This window comes from Parasteatoda tepidariorum, chromosome 1 (genome assembly GCF_982258835.1).
Source record: "Parasteatoda tepidariorum strain Cologne lab strain chromosome 1, Ptep-v5.0, whole genome shotgun sequence".
Taxonomy (NCBI): domain Eukaryota; kingdom Metazoa; phylum Arthropoda; class Arachnida; order Araneae; family Theridiidae; genus Parasteatoda; species Parasteatoda tepidariorum.
The window spans coordinates 37,963,803-37,979,016 of NC_141755.1; the positions used below are offsets into that span (position 1 = coordinate 37,963,803).

The window sequence follows — 15,214 nt, forward strand, 5'->3', positions numbered from 1 at the left end:
ACGTTTCAGAGGCAGCTTGAGCACAAGTTTCAAGGATTCAACGTTTTACCGACTTGTATCTCTGTAATAGGTGAGATTTCGGTAATTTTTGATTTAAAATTCATGATTGTGGTCAAGATGTTGTCATTTTGTTATATATAAACGTTTTTCTAAAATTAAATAAAAATATTTTGATTAGTTTCAATCCAAAAAATATCTAGGTATAGTTATTGAAACACTTAAATTATTTACCACATTTTATGCCAAAATGACACATTTTAATATATAAAAATTTTTATTGAGCTGCTTTGGGTATTTTATCTATCGTGGTAAGCTACGCAAGATTATTTAAACGGCCCTTATTTTTCTTGGTCCGAAGCCCCTGCTTCTGCCGACATTTTACATTATCGTCAAGCCCTTCACAGTCTTGACCAACACAACAAAAATGTCGCCATGCAATGGGTACCAGCGTACTGTGGGCTTCAAGGTAACGAAACTGCAGACTTCTGGCCAAAAAGCCGCCAAGATTCTATCTATATTAAGAAATCTCTTAAGCCAGTTCCTTTCCACACCGCAAAAAGGCTAATAAAAATCTCTCTTCGAACAACATTTGAGGCAAAACTCCAAGAAGTAAATAAAGATAAGGACTGGTGGGAAGGAATTAAAGATATTCCGTCATGGCCAAGAGAAAAATCTGCGGCCCTTTTTCGCCTTGCCACTGGCCATGACAGTTTATCGAAACACCTGTACAGAATCAAAATCTTTTCAAGCCCCTTTTGTCCATTATGTAACCTGCAAGAAGGAATGAACGCTAACCATCTGAGACGTTGTCCTGCACTTCCTCCTGGACCCTTGTGGGAACGTTATTGGCGGACGAGATACATTATTAAAGGCCTATAGTCTCTTTCTCTGAGTAAATCTTGTTTCCATTTTTTGTTCTTTCTTTGTTTTGCTCTCAGATACAAATTTGTCTTTCATGTCTGCCATTGGAAATAAAAAAATTAAAAAAATATTTTTCTTGGTAATTTGGTTACCACGTCACAATTTTCCACCGACCTACACCAATGCACTTTGTGAATATGCGCTTGGCTCATTTTTAACTTCTTAGCCTAGAATTTAGAAGACAAGAGATATTCCTCTTCAAGAAGACTCTTTTAAGTAAAACTAGTCAGCATTTGCCCTAAATGGATGTAAAAACCACGAAAATTTATCGTGGTTATATATGTTTCTTAGATATGTCAGCTCGCTATGATATGTTTCTACAAAAAGTATCATTTGAATCAGCACGGCAAGATCTGCTGGCAGGCAGCAAAATATAGTTTAACTATCTATCTCAGTGGTTCGTTCATATGCAGACATAATTTTTTCTCTCTGAGTCTCACCGATTTTAATGAAAAATTTGCTATTTGTTTTATTCTTATAACCTTCATTGAACAGTCAACCCAATTTCGAGTTTACGACTACCAATGTTCAACTCTGTAGCCATGTAATTTTGAACCCAATCCAGAAGACAAGGAGCCTCCTGGATCAAGTATAGGGAGACATTTGCTTTCGGGGAGGACTTTTTGCAATAAGGCCGCAATTGTGTTACATGGAGAAGAAAACCACGAAAACTTCCCATGGTTAGCCTGATGGCAAGGAGACTCTAACACATGATCCGACAGCCACTGAGAATAATTTACTTGAGCACGCAGTCAGTGCAAGTCAGGTGCGGAATTGGTATCGACCAGCCATCGCTGAGATTAGAACCCGGAATACCATTGGAAAACGAAAGCTCTATGCCCTGAGCCACCACGGCTCTTTGCCGTTTGTTTTATACAATAAGTATGCTTATCATTTCTCACATTAACACTTTATATTTTTAATGTATAATAGGTAATATATGAAATTAGCACCGCGTCATATGAGTTGGAGATTCATAGATAATAAATATAATAGATAACAAATTTGTCAAAAAATCTAAAAAAAATACATACTGGTTTTACCTGAAATAGCAATTTTTCGAGATTGCATGTAATAGTAGTAATATTTTGCAATTGATTCGTGATAGCAGTATTTTTTATCATAAGTATTAATAAAATAATCAATAAAATAAAACAATATAATAAAGGAACATTGTTTATATTTATTCTAGTCACATGGCATTTTATATTTTATGCAGCATTATGCGTGTTTTTGTGCAGGTCGGTTGCATAATGTTTGAAATCTTTTGCATTAATCATAAATTTTTGAAGGTATATTTCAAAATTTTATATTCATTTACATTTATCATACTTGCGTAGGAAAATATACATTTTATTCATAAGATTTTTTATGTGTGCCATAAAACTTTAATAAACATAAAGTTCTATCAATTTACTTTCTATACTTTAGTTGCCATATTATGTCTCTCTATTTTTAATATATATAATAAACGTTTAATTTATAAGCGTGAGATAAACTTTAAGTTATAATAAATATAAACATATGGGTGTCAAAAATATTTGCATAACTGTAAGATATTTTCTCTGAATAAACATCAAAAATTTATACATGAAAAGGAGATATTGTAGCATAAAAATATGGTAGACTGTAAATATTTACTTTTATTGCAGCAATGCATATGCAACAATGCATTTATTTATGCATATGTAAAAAGTGAAGTATCTTACAGATTGTAAGCTCAGTTTTCGAATTAATCTGAATAACTTAAATCTCAAATATTTTTGAAAATGTTATTTTTAAACTCTTAACTTAGGAAAAATTTCCATTGATAAAAAATGTAAATTTGTATTCATTTAAAAAATAGTTTAAATAACAATTGTCAGTCAGAATAAATAAAACATTTTCGGGAAATTCAAAACTAAGTAGTTCCTAACGAACACAAGCAATTTATGTAAAAAAATATATGCTAACCTGAATCTTTATACTGTAAAGAAAAATTATTAAAACTTTTCAGCAAGAAATAATGTTAAATTTTAGCTCAAAAAGAAATGGTTTATAAACAGTTTCTTGTATTCATTAAAAATTGTTCAATGGAATATTTAGTTTCTCGTATTTGTCTGAAAAATGTGTTATGGAAAACTTTAGTCCCTTGAATATATAATAATTTTTTCCTTCAAAAATACTAAGCTTCTCTCTTTTTTTTTCTTTTAGAAAATGATTTGAAAAGAAGATAATTGTCAATAAAATGAGAATAAAAACACGGAAAAAAAGCGAAATATATCAGTAATCAAAATATTTCGAACACGGAGAAAGAAAATTCAGGTAATATCACCGTATTGCATTTCAGTGAGATTTATGGTAACAAAATACCATAATTCAGATTAATAAAAAAAATTTACGGCATTTGAATAATCCATTTGATAATTTTTCCACGCTTACGGTAGTAGTTTACTGGAAATTTTGAATTATAGTTAAATATTATAGCTTTTCTTACAATTAGTAAAACATTCAAGACTGAAAAGCAAGTTTACCAGAATATATTGTTGATGATATTCACTAAGGTATCACGATAAAATTACCAAATTTTACCACATTTCACAAATTTATCACATTTCATAAAATCATATTTTTTTTTAATTTTACCATACTCATTACCAAAGTACTTCAGTAAAAATTCCCGAACTTTTTTGGTGTTCCCATAAAACCAGACACACGGAAAATATTGCCAGATGTTGGTAGTTTTGACTATACTTTTTCTTGCGTGTATATGTTTTCTTTCTCTTCAGTCTAAAATATGTATAAAATTCTTATTTATGCATATTTACTGAGTTTATTTTCTAAATATTTTCTGACGAAACAAAATTTTCTGATGCAAAATATTTTTTACAACATAAAATACTCTTAAAACGTTAATTATCAGTATGTACCATTTTAAAACTGGTAGAGCTTTTTGAAATATTCAGGTCAGCGCTGTCATTATAAAATTTCCGAAGAATTTGAAATATTTTTAACTTGTGTTGCTAGGAGAGGGTTAATGAAAATCTGCTTAGCGACAAGGAAATTGAGCTAGAACACAAATGCTGTAACAATAGTTTAATAAAGTAGTTGTTCTCCAGATATTTTAAAATCTGGAATTTAACTGGAATTGAATTTATTTGAATACAATTGTTTTATCTATGAAATATTCCTCCTCTTCAGCTGTTTATCAACAATCATTTTTCCTGTTTATCAACTATCACTTAAGAATTGGGTAATTACTCAATAACAATACCATATTCTGAAAGGTTTGAGCATAATTTTTCTCAGAGTAGCTTACATCAAGTACAGATAATTGAGAAGAAAGAAACATGAACTAGATAATCTTTTTAGAAACAGAAAATTAATAAAAAAATTTAGCTGTTAAATTTTAGCGGAAAAATAAATAATTCATTAATATTGTTTAGGTTCCTTCATGCATTAAAATTTGTATTTGGAAATAGGGTATCAATTTCTGGCACTCAGTTGATATTTTTGGTCAACAATTTTCTTGGATTTGCTTAAAAGTATCTTTGAAAACTTTCAGTTTCATTTATTTATCAAAAGAAACAGCTTTATCAAGATTTTAATCCCTTTAATGTGTTAGCTTTTTCTTGAAAATTCTAATTTCATTGCATTTTTGTTTTTTTAGAAAATGACTTGATTAAAAAATTTGACATCAGTTGAAATTAGAAGGAGAGCAATGAGAAAAAAGCATACCCGTAAGAATCAGTAATTAGAAAACTATATTCTTTTCCCTGTTTCAGTTTCAGAGCCTACTTAAAGTAAAATTGCAACGCTATATGCAATTCAATATGAAACTGATGAATAATATTGCAAGCAGCCGATAATATTTTTCAAGTCATGGGACATTAGTGGAAGGAAGAAAGTTATTGAATGTTGCGGAAACTTTTGATAAAGTCGATAAAATCTAGATAATACTCTTTTAACGTTATTAAAGATGACAATGACCTCAGATTGACAAAAAAAAAGAAACTTATAATTTATAATATCGATTTTTTTCAATAAATATCTATCTGAAAATTTTTTGGAATCATTGTCCAGTCACATATGTTAGATTTAAGTATGAATAATTAATCAAGGAATTTATTGTGCTTTACCTAATAATCGTATTGCTTATTTTTTCCTTTTATCGACATCTCAAAATAAGTAAAATAAATAATAAACTAAATAATAAACTAAATAATAAGTAAAAAATAAATAAGTAGAGTATAAAATGAATGAGTTTTATTTAAACTAGAGCGTGAGATAAAACTTGGCTAGGGCATACAGATTTCTTTCAAACTATCTTTTTATATCTTGTGTCATTCAACTTTCAATGACAAAAGTCAAATATTTTGAACGATATAAGCTTGAATGTATTTTAATTACTCAACCATACATTTTAGTTACTGAACAATACATTTTAGTAGCTAAACTACTTTAACAAAACTCGGAAAGCATTCAGTTTATTTATATATATGTTACCGGCAAAGTATGAAACACCGACATTATATAAAATGCCTAGACATTCTATATAATACCGGACGTTTTTAGGCAAAGTATGAAATATGCGAAGTAATATATACTTTCCCTAGGCATTGCATATAATGCCTAGGCATTATATAGAATGCCAAATGCTATTAAAAGTATGAGATAAACGTCCTGATGAGGTTATTATGTAAATGATGTGCATGTTACTGTGAATGACTGAAATAGGTGGTTGTTGACTTTGACCGGTGAATGTTGACAATCGCATAGTCGCTTTGGTGAATGTTTGAAATATTTATTACATCCGATTTGATACTAATTTATTCGTGGATATAATTACATTTATTCGATATTTTAATACTTACTGACGATAAATTAGAAGAAACATAAGTGATTGCAATATCGGGCAAATATATACCGGGCAATGGCAATTCACCTTAAAAAAATATCAGTGTAGGATATACCGGGAAAATGTATACCGGCAATGGCACTTGACCTTAAAAAAACATTAGTGTAGGATAAACTGGGCAAATGTATACCGAGCAATGGCACTTAACTTGACTTAGTACATATTTCGGACATTTACCAAAGGTCTAGTCATACTAGGTCTAGTTAAGTGCCATTGCTTGGTATACGTAATGAGGATAGAGCGTTCGACTTCTAATGAGGTGAACCGAGTTCGAATCAGAGCGATGGTTGATGGATACGAATTCCACATCCAGGCCGTACAGACCCCAGTGCTGACGTAGTATATCCTCAGTGGTAGACCGATCATGGGTTGGAGTCCCCTTGTCGTCAGGCTGACCATGGAAGGTCTTCGTGGTTTTTCTTTTCATGTAACGCAAATGCACTATCAAAAAGTCATCCACAAAGGAAAATTCCTCCTCATACTTGATGCTGGAGTTACCTTGCCTTCTGGATTGGATTCAAAATTACAAGGCTACGGAGCTGAGCTTTACTAGTCGTAAGCCCTGAATTGGGCGGAATTCGCATTGAGCAGCCATCGCTGGGATTCAAACCCGTGTCACCTAATTGGAAGCTGAAATCTCTATCTTCTGAGCCACCGTGGCTCAAATTTCCAAATTAACTTTATTTTATAACCGTCGTTTAACAAACAGCTGACCTAAATTTTGAGTTTACGACTACCAATGCTCAACTACGTAGCCTTGTAATTTTGAATTCAATTCTGAAGACAAGGTAACTCATGGATCTAGTATTTTTGGGAGAAATTTGCCTTCATGGAGGGCTTTTTGATGCAACTAATCCGCATTTGCGTTACATGGATAGGAAAACTACGAAAAAAATCCCACCGTTAGCAGACAGCATGGGTTCTTTAACCCATGATCAGTCTACTACTTAAAGTATTTTTTACGTCAGCACTGTGGTTGGTGCAAGCCGGGTGTGGAATTGACCAGCCATTGTTGAGATTCGAACCCGGTTCACCTCATTGGAAGGCAAAAGCTCTATTCTCTGAGCCACTACGGCTAAGGCTTTTCAATTTCATTTTATTTTATAACCGTCGTTGAACAACTGACCCAATTTTGAGTTTACGACTACTAATGTTCAGGTCTGTAGCCTTGAATTTTGAGCCAATCCAGAAGACAAATAAACTTTTGGATCAGTACTCCCAGAAATATGATTTGTTTTGGGAACAAGAATATTTTCGTGACTCGACAGATTTAACGTGCATTAGTCACCATTTCCTACCCGGAGAGTGTTCGAACCCACGACTTCACGAAGATGAGCCCAGTGCCCTATCAACCAGGCTATCTCTGCCTCCAACATTTATATTGCAGTAAATTTAATTGCGAATTTACAAAAACCAATACTATTTCAGAATATAATATGATTAAATAATAAATGAAGATTTCAAGACGCCACCGCATGTCAAAATAAGTCTATGTTTTCTTTAAAATCCATATTGTAGAAAGAGTTATTGTTCTTCGGTCCCTCTTGAATATGTTTACTATCTGATGCCCATTATTCCTTTGACTACCATTAATTCAATTTATAAAATATTGTCACTTTCGCAACCTGTCAGCAGACAAGAACTTAAAGGTACTTATACGTTTCTTTTGTTTCCACCAATTATCTGAAGTAGAATTTGACGTTTAATAGCTTGGTATTTAAACGTTTAATTGTTCAGAAAATCAATTAAAAAATGTTCCAACAATGATATCCAAAATGGAATCAATTATGATAACCATTGACTTACTTCCTGTTTAAATTATTATTTTTTACAGGAATAGGAATATAGAATTTTAATAATTTAATCTTTTAAATCATTCCGGATCAAATAGTGGTAAAAAGTACCATATTAAGAGGGCTGTTCCTTTTTACCGAAAAATTTATTTTTACTGGAATATGTTACTAAAAAAGGATATGATCTACCGTAAATTTTACAGCAAAACAGTAAATTTAAAATGTTGGTACTTCATACTGTAATTTGATTCGAAATTTTACAGTGCAAATTGATACAAAGCATTAAAATTCTTGAATTGCAAATTGACAAGTAATAGGAGAAACAAAAAAAGCAGTCAAGTGTTATTACCTAACCTATGAATATGTATAGTTGTAAATTAGTGCTAAGAATATTTTAATAAAAGTGAAATTCAAGAGAGGAATGGTATTATTTCCTTAATTTAAATGTAAATGCTGAAAATAAAGGGAGTAAATGTTATTTAAACTACAGGAACCATTTAAATTTTAATTTTATTTACCGACCATTTTCTTTTACAGCCATTTCTTGCAACCATCTCTTCCACCATTTGAATCTTTTAATTTTATTCTTAATAAATTTTAATCTTATTTATTGACTTCAATTTGACAGTTAAAGCAAATAAATGTTGCTTTAAGATCGGCCAAATATGCTTTTGCAACCATCGCTGCAACCATTTTTCTTGAGCTCGCTATTTTTGTGTTTATAAAAACATAGCAATGCACTCCTTTTGCCACCGAAGTATCAGAATTATTGATAACCTTTGAAATGAATTTTCTTGTTGCTTCATTCTTTCTCTTGTGATTTTCTCTGTGTGGCAGTTTCTTTCAGCCTTGTGGCTTGAGATTGCATTTTCAATCCCTTACCACAGTACAGTTACTGGTTTCTGCCTTTGCAAATAATTGCATATTTAGCGCTGAAAATTGCAACTGTTTTCGCAGAAGGAAATAAATTAGTTTCTTATCCGAGAAAGGGTTTAGTTATTTTTTGTCTTGAATAAATCCTATGACTTCAGTACCTACACTAACTGTTGACGGATGTGTCCACTATTATGATTTTACTATTTGGCATTGGAATTTAATTTCAATGTTATATAAAAATATCAACTCTAAGTTAATTAATATAATACTAAAGTTAAAATTGTAAATATAAAATGCACTATAAGGCTTATATTAAAATATCCATTCTAATGATTAAATTTAAATGTGAATGTTAGTTAAAATATTAAGTGTAAATTTTGAATAATCATTGTGCAATTTTTAAAAGATTTATTGCCGTATTAAGAGGATTAACTGCATTAGTGAGTGCTTTCGCAACCCAAAAATATACAACAAAATCTGCATTTTCATGATTGATTCAGATATTTTTTTTTCTTTAAGCAGGAATGTTTACTAAATATAATGTTTAAGTGTTTATCAAATACTATGTTTAATATTTAAATGTTTATTAATTACTTGAAATTAATTTTGTATTTTACGCTATTAAACTATAGAAGAATAATAAGTAAAACATTAATAAAATAAACATGAACTAAAAAGTTAACATGTATTTCGATGCTGAATAAAATATTGGAAATCTTTACTGGTGTTTTTTTTTTAAAAAAAACTGTCTTAACGAAAACTTTACGTTTTTTTCGTTTGTATTCTTTTTATATCCATTGCATGAAAAATTATTGGTTTACTAAGCAATATTTCTTTAAAAAAATATTGTAGCACGTTATTTATATTACACAAATCCTACTTCTTTAATAATTCACCTACTTTGACATTATAAAAGTATTATATAACGGATATTTTACGTATATAATATTGGTTACTGTTGTTTGTGTTGAAATGGATTTGTTCCTCAAATATTGAGAGTCGTATCGGTTTTTTGTTAAGAAAACAAAAGCAGTATTCTTTTGAAAACAAAACAGTTTCTAAGATAACAGTGAAAATTTCATACATGTTTGTGTAATTTTGTATTGTATTTATTTTCGATATTTTTACTGTACGTTGGTGGCTTTATTATTTAAAAAGGAAAATGGATGAGCCCGAGACTGGTGCATTTTATTATCATTATTTTCAGAGAAAAATTACATGTATTAGCCTCATTTTCCACTGAATTTGTTTAAGTGCAATTAAAGTGTTAAGTGTGCTGAATTTACATATGCTTAAAAATGCAAGAGATGATTTCAAATAAACATATTTTGTTTGAATATTTTGATGGGTAACAGACGGGTGATATTTTATTGAGAATGAGATTACATCTTTTAGAATTTAGAAAACATAAAAAAGTTGCTAAAAACTTATCTTTCCTAGCAAGATTTTTCACCTTATTAAAACATTTAATCTCTGTAAACTTATTTACAGTTTAAGAAATTTAAATTTGTTTTATTTGAGTATTAGTTGGATTGTTAAACTGGTTTAAATATTGAAAATTTTTTAATTGAAAGCAATCGACTACTTTTTTTTTCTTTTTTAAAGTTTGGTCATTGTTTAATTGATCCAAAGATAACACTGACTCCTCGCGCACTACAGTATTTATTCAGTTCAAAAATCATCAGGTCTTATCATCATGATTCTAAATTACCTGATTTTGCAAGCATAGAGTTTTTGTTTTGTTTGTGACACCTGCATCAGAGTGAATTCAAATAATAAATACACTAATCAGATGAGATGAGATAAACCACTAGATCTGATTAAATGAACCCGGGGTTGAAACTAGCCAGCTCGGAGTTGGTCTCTATTATGCTAATATCTTAAAAACAGTACTTTCTCATGTTTATGTAGTGGCAAACATTAAAAAAGGAAAACAGTTATTATAATTTTTTTCATAAAACTTTGCTTGAACTATTTTTAAAAAAGATGTTTCTTATTGGAAATTAGTGCGGTAAGAGGGTAACGCAGCCTTGGGAAAACGAACAATTTCTTGTTTGCATTTGTGAAAACGTTACATTGTAATAATAATGAATTTTTAGAGGTTGTTTTTAAATATCATATTAATTATTTGAAGTTTTAATTATTCTTCTTACTCTGCAAAAAATTCCGGATCTTAAAACGACTACGAGTACCGGTATTCAGGGTGCCTGTACTCCTTATCGTAAAATCTATTTTGACAGGAATATATGCCTATTTTTGTTTTTTTTAGTTCTTTTTCAATATTTAGCATCCTTTAATTTCTTATTTTCAATTGTAGTTTCAACTGCTGTCATAGTCCATAGTCACATGGATGTTTTCTCTAGCGCTATGATGTAATTTCTTCCTACACGAAATAAAATGTGGACTGTAAAAAATATAAAATTACCGGCACTCAGGTTGCCCGTACTTTTTACAGTTAAATCCATTTTTACCGGAACATGTTACGAAACAAAACATCAAATATATCGCAATTCTTACGGTAATAATTAACATAAAATCATTGAATCACTCGAAATAAATAAATATTACAGTAAAAATTACGGTATAATATTTAATGGTGAAATGGATTTTATGGACGATGCACCCAAAGTGCAAAATCTTTAACCGGAATTTGATCCGTGAATTTGACAGTGCTCAGAACTGAGTAACATGCACCATACATCCTCCTCAAACTGCTATTGTGTGTTTCGGAAAAATATTTTTTTCCAATACCTGAGAAACTTCTTATAAAATAATAGATATTCTTATTTTCAGTAAAGTATAGTAAGAGTTTTTGCGATATCCCTGTTTTTTTTCTTCATAATTTTCAAAATTTATTTTTATTCTTTTAGTTTAAAAAGTCAACTGAGGAATCTTATATAAAAAAGTGATGTAAAAAAATTTATATTTCGTTTACATTTATATGATTTGATTAGCAAGATTATTAAAAAAATATAATGAAAAATGTTTTAATTCAGTTTGTGAAGGATCTATAGAATGAAGTTAAAAAATCTATTTTTTCTGGCAGACGCCATTGAAATTTAAAAATTATTTTATGCTACATTTTACAGTATTCCATTTCAGTTGTTATAACATCGTACAAATGGAAGAAAATACTGTCAAGACAACCAGAATATGGTAAAATTTGCCATGTTGCTGGATCTATGGGAACGCGAAAAAGATCGGCAACTTTTATTGAAGCTCTTCGGCAAATATTTTAGAAAAATTAAAAATCAGATATGGTTTTTTAATATGTGATAAAATTTGGCAAATTATGTAAAATTTAATACTGTATCATGATACTTTAGATCAGTGCATAAAAATCATTTATTTCGCTAGATTTACTATTTAGTTTTGTATTTTTTACTAAAATAGTAAAAGAAACCATAATTTTGAAAACTTGAATATACGATAAACCGTCACCACATAAATAGAAAAATTACCAAATGATTAATTTAAATATCGTATATTTTGATTGTATTAACTAAATTTTTTATCAGCTTTATAAATTTTCTCACCGAAGATATTTTTCATAAATAATGTAATTATCATACAGAAAGATTATTTTAACTGATTTTTCCCCATGTGAATATTTATAATTGCAAAAATATCTTTTGTTCATCTAATGTTAATTTATCATAATGAAAGAAATTTCAGTGCAACATATTTTGCCATAATTTCATTAACTATAATGTATCTAATGTATATCTTTTTGCATCAACTATTACAATAAATTGTATTTCTAAAAAAAACATTTAGCTCAAGTTCTAAAATGTTAAGATTTAGGGAGTTTCAGGTAAATATCTGATCATGTTTATCAAGATTAAATTTCAGAAATCACTAAACTTGATTAACTATTAAGGTGAATTATAAAGGTTGATAAGATATTAATTCTCTAGAAAAATCATTCTTTAAACTCATTATGGAATTCGTTTTAGCCATTTATACTCATAATAATTACTCTGAATCACAAAATCAGTCTCCACAAAGCAGTAGTCCCGAACGTGTTTAGATAATTATTATAATCCCCCTGTGTTCATGCAGTTAAAAGTTAAATTCCTTTTCCTGTTATATATTATGTGGAGTTAACTTTTCTTAACTTGAAAACAAATATTCCGGTTGCTGTTAAATTTCGAATTTTAATTTAATAACTTAATCACATCAATTAAAAATTAATTCCGTTTTGCGTTCATTGTATTAATGAAATAGTTTAAAATTAAATAGACTTAAATATAATTATTTTCTTTTAAAAATGGATTTCAAATCTATTACGTCTTTAAATTACATGTAAAATTAAACGAAAATTGATAGCAATAATTTGATTATTAATTTTTTTTTGCATAATTTATTCTTTTCTGTTATTACTTTAGCCCAATAAAATTTGCATTTGACCATTTGATTCAAATATGGTGTGATTTTCTAAATGTTAAGTTTTCAGTCAGATTTTATGACTTCAGTGAATTGTTTAATTCAATGGTATTTAAATACCCTTTTTAATCCTACCTTCAATGCTAATTAAACATTTCGGCAACATATTATTTAACAATGTAAGCATAATTTAGGATGTATTAAGATTACAGATTATTAATTTTTCAGAATAAATAATGACGCGTCATCCCCTTTGGGCACAATGGCGATGTTTAAAATTGTGTAAATCTTTTAGATCAGGGACAAAAAGTAAATTCCTTAGAACTTAAATTAATCTTGAAATGACTGGTGGAATTTGCAATGATAAAAAGCTTGCTACAAATTTTCGAATTTGAATACAAAATTTCAATACAAAGCTTGCAATGAATTGTAGAAAAAATATAGTTAGAATGCATCGTAGAATTATTGTAAGTGGAATGCATTGTAGAATAATTACAATGCTTTAAATTGTAGAATAATTGTAGCTATAAAGCACTGAAGAAAATATATAACTATAATGCATTGTAGATTAATTGTATTTTGAATCTATCCTAGAATGTTTAGGACTAGATTACTATGTAAATAAATTAGAACTTATTCTAGAATAATTATAGTTAAATTGAGTTTATAAAAATTGTAGTTAGAATGCTTTTTAAGAATTGTTGTGACCTGCCTACTACAACTCAACGCCGCCAGTCTGGTATCCTCTAGCAACGAGGAACACAAAAAGGAAACTATTGTTTTCTTTTTGCTTTTTGATAATATTCTCTTATTTTTAATATATACTTTATTATTATTATTCAAGGCTGTTTAATATATAAAATTTTATTAAAAGAAGCGCGTCTACTTATTTCTCACATAAAGTATTCCTCCACAAACTGGTGATCCGGACGTGATTGAAATGAGATGATGGCAAATTAAAATTTTCAAGTGGACTGGTGGTGTGCCTGACAATTTTAGATCTTTGGCACTCCAAGCATGAACGTGCCCAGCTCGCTATGTCTTTTTGCCTACTAGGCCACACGAAACGTTGTTGTATCAGTTTTATTGTAGCCTTGAATAATAATCATAAAGTATATATTAAAAATAGGAGAATTATCAAAAAGCAGAAAGAAAACAATAGTTTCCTTTTTGTATTCCGGGTTGCTACGGGATACCAGACTGGCAACGTTGAGTTGTAGTAGGCAGGTCACTTCTGTAGAACACAAGAATAATTGTCATAAAAATGCAATGAAGTAAATAGAACTTATTGTTGAATTGTTAAATATATAATACATTGTTAAAAGTTTAAATCTATAAGGCATTCGGGAAAGCATATTTAATAGGCTACCATTTTTCAGGAATGTTCATGTTTATTTTCATGTTTTTATAGAAAAAAGGCATATATGAAAAATTTACCATCAATTAACTGTTATGAAATCCAAATCAATATTTTACAACACGTTTGAAAATATTCCAAAGCATCTCAAATAAATCGTCCCCTTATATATCGGCGAAGAGGAATCGATTCATGCCTGGATTCTTTTTAGCTTTTTGTATTCGATGTCAATCATTATGATGGATTGTTTTTCATTAGCACTTTCTACCGTAGTAAAAGAAACTAGATATAAAAAAAAGTTAATTTTTGTATTCATGCTATCATTTCTTTTTCATATTATTCGATTTTTGCAAAAGTTTTTATGAATATAATAGAACATTAATGCAAACATTTAACACACTTATCTTATTTATTGGGTGATCTTAAATATTGCTTAACTTTGATGATTTAAATGTATTAGTAGGTTTTGATGATAACATAAAACTTAAATTAAATCTTCCAAGCTTGTTTTTAATAGCTTAATACCTTAAAACCGACTGAACCTCTTCAGAAGTTTAGATAGAAATGTTTTCCCATAACACAGCATTGAATAACGAAGGTTTGAAAATGTGGAAAACGTTTTTTCTAAAGTGATGGATTAAATACAGATTCGTTACAGATTAAATTTTCGTTAGATTTTGTTTATCACCTCAGATTCTTTTTACTTATTTTCCATGATGAAATTCATTCTTTGTAACTGATAGGTTTCTTATGCTTAGCTGATGGAAACATGTTATTTTTCCTAATTTAAGTTTACTTTGCATCCATTGTATTGGATTGCCAACTTATCTCGGAATTAAAGTGAAATGTCAAGCATTCTTTTTACATATTTTGTCTTAAATTCCTTATTTTTTGCTCAGAATATGATAGACATTTCTTGTATCTCTATTCGTAATACTTTTTTTCGACTATGCTATCTCTCCCAAACCTACTCTTATTTATATA

General features: G+C 29.4%; 1 protein-coding gene across 1 annotated transcript; it reads left to right on the forward strand.

The window, feature by feature from the left end:
- Positions 1-432: 432 nt before the first annotated feature.
- On the forward strand, positions 433-879 carry LOC107444078 (uncharacterized). The gene has a single exon (XM_016058153.3). It carries the CDS (start codon positions 433-435, stop codon positions 877-879), a length of 447 nt encoding a protein of 148 aa, XP_015913639.3.
- Positions 880-15,214: the final 14,335 nt, after the last annotated feature.